Source organism: Folsomia candida, unplaced genomic scaffold, assembly GCF_002217175.1.
Source record: "Folsomia candida strain VU population unplaced genomic scaffold, ASM221717v1 Fcan01_Sc027, whole genome shotgun sequence".
Classification (NCBI taxonomy): Eukaryota; Metazoa; Arthropoda; class Collembola; order Entomobryomorpha; family Isotomidae; genus Folsomia; species Folsomia candida.
Window position 1 is genome coordinate 276,465 of NW_019091219.1, and position 7,431 is coordinate 283,895.

At 37.2% G+C, this 7,431-nt stretch overlaps 1 protein-coding gene across 1 annotated transcript; it reads left to right on the plus strand.

The window, feature by feature from the left end:
• Positions 1–77: 77 nt before the first annotated feature.
• LOC118438900 lies at positions 78–1,102 on the plus strand. The gene is made up of 3 exons (XM_035859744.1): positions 78–271; positions 429–526; positions 600–1,102. Exons 1-3 carry the CDS (start codon positions 85–87, stop codon positions 795–797), a joined length of 483 nt encoding a protein of 160 aa, XP_035715637.1. The 5' UTR covers positions 78–84; the 3' UTR covers positions 798–1,102.
• Positions 1,103–7,431: the final 6,329 nt, after the last annotated feature.

A 7,431-nucleotide genomic window follows, 5' to 3' on the forward strand; every position in this document is an offset into this window, starting at 1 on the left:
CAATTTCCATAGTTTAAATTTCAATCAATTTTTCAATTTCAATAAATAATTTATTTTAAGAAAAATAAAACCGAAATGGAAAATATGGAGGATTCCAACTACACGAAGTCAACTGGGCACCATATGATTCTCCGCTGGGTGAACAATAAGCTTTTTACAACGAAGAAACTCTTCATGGTCGATGTGGATCCAGAAGATACCTTTTACCCTAGAAAAAGTTACATTTGCCAATTTCCCAGAGCTAGTGAATGTCACATACATAGCGTAGAGGGTGAGATTAAACTAAAAAATTTGAAAATTTTGCTACATATAATTTTTAGTCGAACTGGGTTCTGGGATGTTTGTGTGATTTGAATATAATTCCAAAATACGATATATCAACATGCAATTGTGAGTAAAAAATTGTTGAATATTCATATCTTATCAAGAACAACACGCCCGCGAGCTCATCGCCGGGAAGGACGAACCATACATCATGGGGTACTTTGAAAGCCGTGAACTTGATGTAGTTAGCAACATCTTGCAAGTAAAATTAGCAATTACGTATTTAATAATTTTTTTGGTTATGCAGGAAAATTAAAAGTGTTTATCTATTCCAGTTCAACTACACAGATGCATTAAAATTCTGTCAGGACAGAGATATGAATTTGCTGGACATGAGGATAACGGCAGCTAATGCAGAGGAGTTGTTCGAACAATTCAATAACTTTGGAGGTAATTTCGATATAATTTGTAATGTTGAACCCAGACTGAATTTTTGTTACCTTTTACAGGTGGGATGTCAGGATTTTGGATAGATTCTAATGATTTGTTTCGCCATGACCCAGATTTTGTGTGGCCATCTCCACAATATTTGTCTCAATTTCCTCGCACTCCTCACCACCACCATCACAATCTCTCTGTCTCACCACCACTTACGTATTTTTATCCACTCCAACACTTTGAGACGGACATACTCCACAAATTATTGTTATTCCTCCCCACAATTCCCACCGGAACTCGGACCACTTTCCAAACATGGGACGACACCCTTACTCACTCCCTCGAGACCGTCGTGTTGTTCTTATTTTGACACCCAATTTCCGCCGTGATTTTCTATTTTTATTCATCCACTCTAATCACCAAATAATTTCCGCGGTTTCCTCCCGGGTATTATTTTTTCTCCCTGCTTACCACACTGCCCAGTCCAGGCCGTGTTGACTGACTGAGGAGGAACGTCGGAAAAAGTGACATCATACTAATACTAGAGCGCTCATTCATTCATTCCACGACTGTCAACCTCTGGACGGGAAACATGTGTCGCAGAAATACATAATCACTTCGCCCTCCTAATGAAATAATGACGAGGACCAAGTAGTCGTCCTACCAGTCAGCACTCGCCTCCGACTGTGTAGTTGAGGGTGGTAGGCAGTCTGTGCGGGGTGTGCCCAGAATTAAGTTTACGCAACCATCCCAAACTGGCGACCCTGCACGGTATGGATAGATAATCAGTCCTTTGTATGTACCTTGCCCGGTCATTACTCAAAAATTCTGTTGGTCTCTCTCCGCATCTGGTGGGGGACGCAAAAGTTGTGCCTCATTTACTCGACCGAAAATTTCTCAAAAATCCGACGACTAGAATATTGGTTGGAGGCATGATTCCAATTCTTTCGATTGGTGGTGGGTGACATTGACATCTCTTTTGTGCCGGGGAAAAAGACCCAAAATCGAGACAAATGACTCCGAGAACCCCACAAAAGAATCGGTATGAATGAAATCGAGCCAGAAAAAATCCACCTGGACGGCCGACCAATATCCAAAATATCGATGGGTGTAATTGCGTGTTCTTTTTAATTTCAATTCGATCCAGTCTCAATCCTTCCCCGAATGCCCTCATTTTTTATCCCACCAACCACCACGACTCTTTAATGAACGGAAATGAGTGGAATCTTGTCCTTAATTAAAAAGAGCTCCCATGCTGCTGCTCCTTCTTCAGTCATAGCGTGTTCGCCGTCTATATTTAGTTCCCGTCTAGCAGAGAGATCTCCCAGAAAGTAGAACTTGTCAAAACAAAAAGGGGTCCTTTAACCACCGCTCCTAATAATCCACCCCATATGGACTCCCGACCACTCCAGATGACAAGAGGAGGATGAAATCCTATAATAAATCGACCCAGAACGTGCATTTTGTGGGAGATTATGTATTTCTAGCAGAATTTTATTTTCGGGAGAAATTCTAATTTTTTACAAATCCAGCCATGAATGAATACTTTCTTGATCCGTCTCCTTAACCCGACACATGTTCGTCACATTTATTTCGAGATTGCAATGGGTGCTGAGATTTGGGTTGGAGGAGCGAGATAAATTACTTCCTTCCTCCTCTCGAGCGACATTGTTGCCCCAATTGTCACGTCGCAGGATAATCAATTCTTCTCAGAGTAATGCGAGGTGACGACTTTAGAAGAAAAGTACTAATGCAGCGAGATGTTTACTTGTTTACGGCTTCGAGGAGAGTAAAACATGGCTAAAAAATGCGGATCTGATCCTTCCTTTGAACATTCTTGAGCAGAGTCAAAACAAGGCTGTAAATTAAGACTAGGAAACAAAATTGGAAGCGCTTTTAATTCGTGGTGATAGGTCTAATAAATTTGACGAACAAGCTGATCTAAAACAAATTTTGTAATTAATAAAAGTTCTAAATTGTATAATACGGCGTTGAACTAAGTCATTTTATAATTTGTATTATCATAAAATGCGTATTACCCATTACCCGTCAATTGTAATAGTTTATCAAATATCAAGCATGATAAAAAATATCAAGAAAATGCGCCTCAAATTTTATACGCAAAATTATACCAATTAATTTACTCATCCAGGAATCAAACCTATTCACACCAAAAATTTAGGTAATTTTTACAATTTATAAAATAGGACGCCAAGCCATGTCTACCAAATATTATGAGTTGTACTTTACTATTTCAAAAATGGTTCATCGTCATGTGCAAATTTTATGGAACATTTCTTTTCTCCCTTTAAAAAAATCTCATCTGGATAATTTATCCGAAATCTGTCTTTCCTTCTACTCACTCACTCACTGAAATATTCGACCCCCTCCACAATCTGGACATTGTCAGATCATCAGGGCATAAAAATAAATTTCGCATCATCATAACTTGCCCATCTCCTCATCTTCATCTTCTTATCATCACAGCAAAGTCATAAATATTTGGGAAATGGGTCCCAAACGAAAGACAGAGTGCATCACGGACTAAGTAAACAAGGTCGTAATTCCCCACTGGCCGTCCACGAAGGATGTCCACCATTTCCACTGTTTTTAGCACCCCTCATGCTCGATGCAAATATTCGAGTCGATGCCATCTCCTGTGAATGTCCCCTCCAATAAAAATCCAGCATTTTCATTGAACACGATTTACAAGGTTTGAAATCCTCAAATTTTACAGTCATTGCCAGGGTCGTAGGATTTTCAAATTAATTTTACGACCATATTTTGGTCAACATGACCCATGTTACGCAACAAAGTGATGTAAAGGTGACGAGGAAATAGTTAAGGAGTGGAGAAAAAAGGGCTCATTTTCTGCCGAGGTGTTAACTCGCCCTGTCGTAAAAATTTGGGTGGACAACATTTCCCATTAAAAATGTTGTAAAACACTTTTATTACGAGAGCCTAGATCTTGTTTACGGGCAGATTTTCGTCATCTTTTTCTCGTTTTATTGGCCAGTTTATTTTATTATGTTTTTTTTCTCTCGTCAATTTTTCACAGGATCTCAGTTAGTCGAGACCTGACTGTGACCATGGTTGGTTGGAGCAGTAATTTTTAGTTCAAAGTAAATTTCTATCAGAAATTTTGCCATTGATTCCTTTAATTTCTAGAGAAATCTAGACTGCTTTTGTGAAAAAGTTAAAAAAAAGGATACAATTTCGTAGTGCCGCGCAATTTGTGGCTTTGGGTGGTTAGTGTAATTAATATCACAATTTTGTGATGGCATATCTAGCATGCGTAAAAATAAATTGTTTGACGCTACTTGTGAAGTTTTTATAAAATTTTATATCGAAATTATTAATTAGAGAATCTGACTCGTCTTTACGCCATTTACAAATTATCCTGAAAACTTAGCATATTCAAGGATGATGCAGATTTTCAAACTATTGTCCCCAACCAGCTTCTGTACTGAAATAAGTGCCCTCCTCATCATTAGTCAACTCGACAAGTGTGTGTGCCTTATTTTACCCAAAGCTCTATTCTAAGAAGTGATCCTTTATACCACAAAAATCCAGTTTATCCCTCGTGCATGAAATTCAGTGAGCGTGTTAAGCCGACGCACCGTGAATTGCCCTCTTTGGTAGGATAGCGGAGTCACTCACTCGCCCCATAACTCACTCACTCCTTTTTACAAAATCCACCAGTAGTGGAAAACAAATGGCCACCACACCAGGGATCCCACTTTCACCCAATCCCAACCAGGTAAACACCTACTTTCACTCAACCACCGTGGTGCATGCAATTCTTTACATCTTTCAGATTACGGAACTCTTAAATCACGAGTAATTATGGTAAAAATGTCGTTACCAACTTATTGAAAAGAAATCATGCCGATTGTAAAGAGTGCATACTAAAGCAAACATTTTAATTTAATTTAATATTACATTATGCAATGTGGAAGCTTGATCTAGCTAGCTCTGCAAATTTAAAACCAGTAATAATTTCGTCGTACAGTTTCTTAGCCATTAACTGTTTTAAAATTTTTTTTAAAAAATAAATTAAAATCAGGATTTTGTAATAATTTTTTAATAATTTTTAAATAATTTTGTAATAACTCGACGTCATTTCCTAACTTATCAGGACATTGCAAAGCTAGTAGCATTTAGATTTTTCATTGGGTTTTTTTAGATTTTTAATAATTTTACAATCTTTTAAAACAGGAATTAAGCGAATATCAAATACCAATATTTTAGCCCTGCTTATTTACTACGAAGACAGAAGTAAAAGTAAAAGAAAAATGGAAGAGATGAAATAGATTAATTGATATTTCCAATTCTTTACCTAATTCAACCCGTTTTTCAATTTATTCCCTCCCTTAACACTACTGCAGTAAGTTCTGTGTGCCGTAATTTGATTGACATTTGATTGCCATTTTGAAGGGGTCCCCTTCACTGTCAACTCTCCCCTCCCTCTCATCACTCAAACACTCCATCTCCTCGAAATCCCAGCTCCTCCACCATGGACTAAAATCATTTAAAGGCTCATCTCTCCCATCCCTACACCATCCCCTCTCAAACTCACTGAGGCTAAGCAGATCTCAAAACCACTTTAGACCAATATTTACAAATCCCGTTTTTTATCGGTGAAATAAACATCCTCATTTTTTATTTCACTCATCCATTCATGAGAAAATACTCAACTTTTTCCTAATCCGCAATTTAAATTAAATTTTTAAGTAAAATTCAATATCGATTCTGTGAGTCAACTTTAAGGTCAACAAATGGGGCACCTGGGCCCAAACTGCCGACCTCGCCACAAGAACCAATTATGGAAATGGATCTGAATTAAAGTCCACTCCATACTAATTGCACTGCCAGGGCTAGATTGATTCCTAGAAAGGCTGGGTAATTCTGACTCACTTATTCATCCATCCATTTCAATGTTCGCTGCGTTGTTTGGCTGCCTTTCAGCCGTTATTACTTTAATTACAGTAATTTCCCAGAGTGCAACCCATGCCGGGGAGTAATGTTGCCTGTTCCACTGAAATAATATCGACCCTTCCACTAACTTTTCCTCGTATCCGGGACCGTTCCACAAACTTTGGAAAGCAATCCATCATCATTTTCTCGTCGTTTCTTCATATATTTAATTCCGGGCGGAAAACAATCAATTTTCTTCACTTGCCATTCCCAGACAAGTTCGGAGTTACTATAAAAAATGCACTCTGAAAAATCGACTGAATTTGTAACCTCGTTTGATAACAAGTAAAATTGTTACCAAGTCAAAATATAGCCCATGAGTATCAAGGATATGTATGACCTAGTGGTTTAATAGATTGTCAACGTCATGTAAGTAAATTTACCAACCTGGTAAAACATTGTTAACAAAATGGTAACAATATTTTTTATAAAATCGTGAATCAGAATGACCTTTGGTTCAAACCATATAAAATATTACCAACCTCGGTAACAATCTGCTCTAAAATTTCTAAGTGTGCAAAGAACCAATTCTTGCACAAACTCAGTGAGACCATTTTTTTCCAAGTACTGTGGATTATTTGCGGTTTACATACAAGGAAAGAAAGGGAGGAATTTTTTCGCCAGCTTTTTTTGCAAGTCTGTTACTACACAAAAGTTTGTTTGTGGTGAAGTTGGTCTGGTTTTATTTTGCAAGGTTTGTTCAATTCACGAATAAATATGGTGTACACTTGAGTGACAAGTGTAATTGGGGGAATTAGTGCTCATTGAAATGGAGAGATGGAAATGGAGCCGAGTTACGTGACGGGAACAATTCAGGCTTAAAAAGTTTTATAAGCAGAAATTATTTAAGAAGGGATAAAAATGCTCCGTTATTTTTCCCAACACAAGATTATTGCGAAAAAGAATTGAGAACTTTGTTGAGAAAAATATAAATAGTATGCAGCACATAGATTAGATCAGAGTAATTTTCTATAAATTTTCGATTATAACTTTGAAGTCTTTCATTTTGACAAAATTTTTAATAATTTACGTAATTCATTAAAATTTACGGAAATTAAGATCGAATAAGTAAATTTTGCTGTGATAAATATTACGTTTTCCCACATAAAAAATTGGAACCAATTTTTATAAGAATTACACGATTTACACGCGCAGGTCATTTGATAAAGACTATTTTTCATATTTTATTTCCAACCAGAAAAGTTGCTAGAACTTTATTATAATCTGTACGTGATTTAAGTTATAAATTTGGCAGACGATTAATCAACCTATGCAGTAGTTAACAACTATGCACACGTATTTTTTCATATTGACTTCGTACCTTAACTAAACCCCAACTTTTTTGACCTCTTAATAAATAGCTTGCATTCACTTCAAATCCTTTAAACATGCAACATTTATTTCATTTCCTCTTAATTTTCTCATTCAACTCTCGGCATCACAACAGAACCCGATATGATCTTATCTTCCCTCCCTTCCAACCAACACTGCTCCTGTAACAACTCGCATAAAAAACTGACCAGCTCCTTTCTCCTAAAAGTAATGTTCAATTGTCACCTCGATGGACACATTATCTCAATTTCCCATCTCATATGTAAAACTTGGCCCAACTTCCAACTACAACTTTTTTTAGTCTGACTGACTGACAGGGGAGAAGATTGTCTCGTCACGTGTCACCCTCGCCCGACATGACATCTTGTTTCGTATGATATCCTAAAATTTTGGTGATAATATTCTTCATGACGATCCTAC

What these genes read in the sequence shown, in the direction of transcription:
- LOC118438900 (XM_035859744.1), top strand. Translation starts at nt 85, where the DNA reads ATGGAGGATTCCAACTACACGAAGTCAACTGGGCACCATATGATTCTC. An exon ending in TCACATACATAGCGTAGAGG is followed by an intron (nt 272 to 428) that starts GTGAGATTAAAC and finishes TATCTTATCAAG; the next exon opens with AACAACACGCCCGCGAGCTC. An exon ending in TAGTTAGCAACATCTTGCAA is followed by an intron (nt 527 to 599) that starts GTAAAATTAGCA and finishes TATCTATTCCAG; the next exon opens with TTCAACTACACAGATGCATT.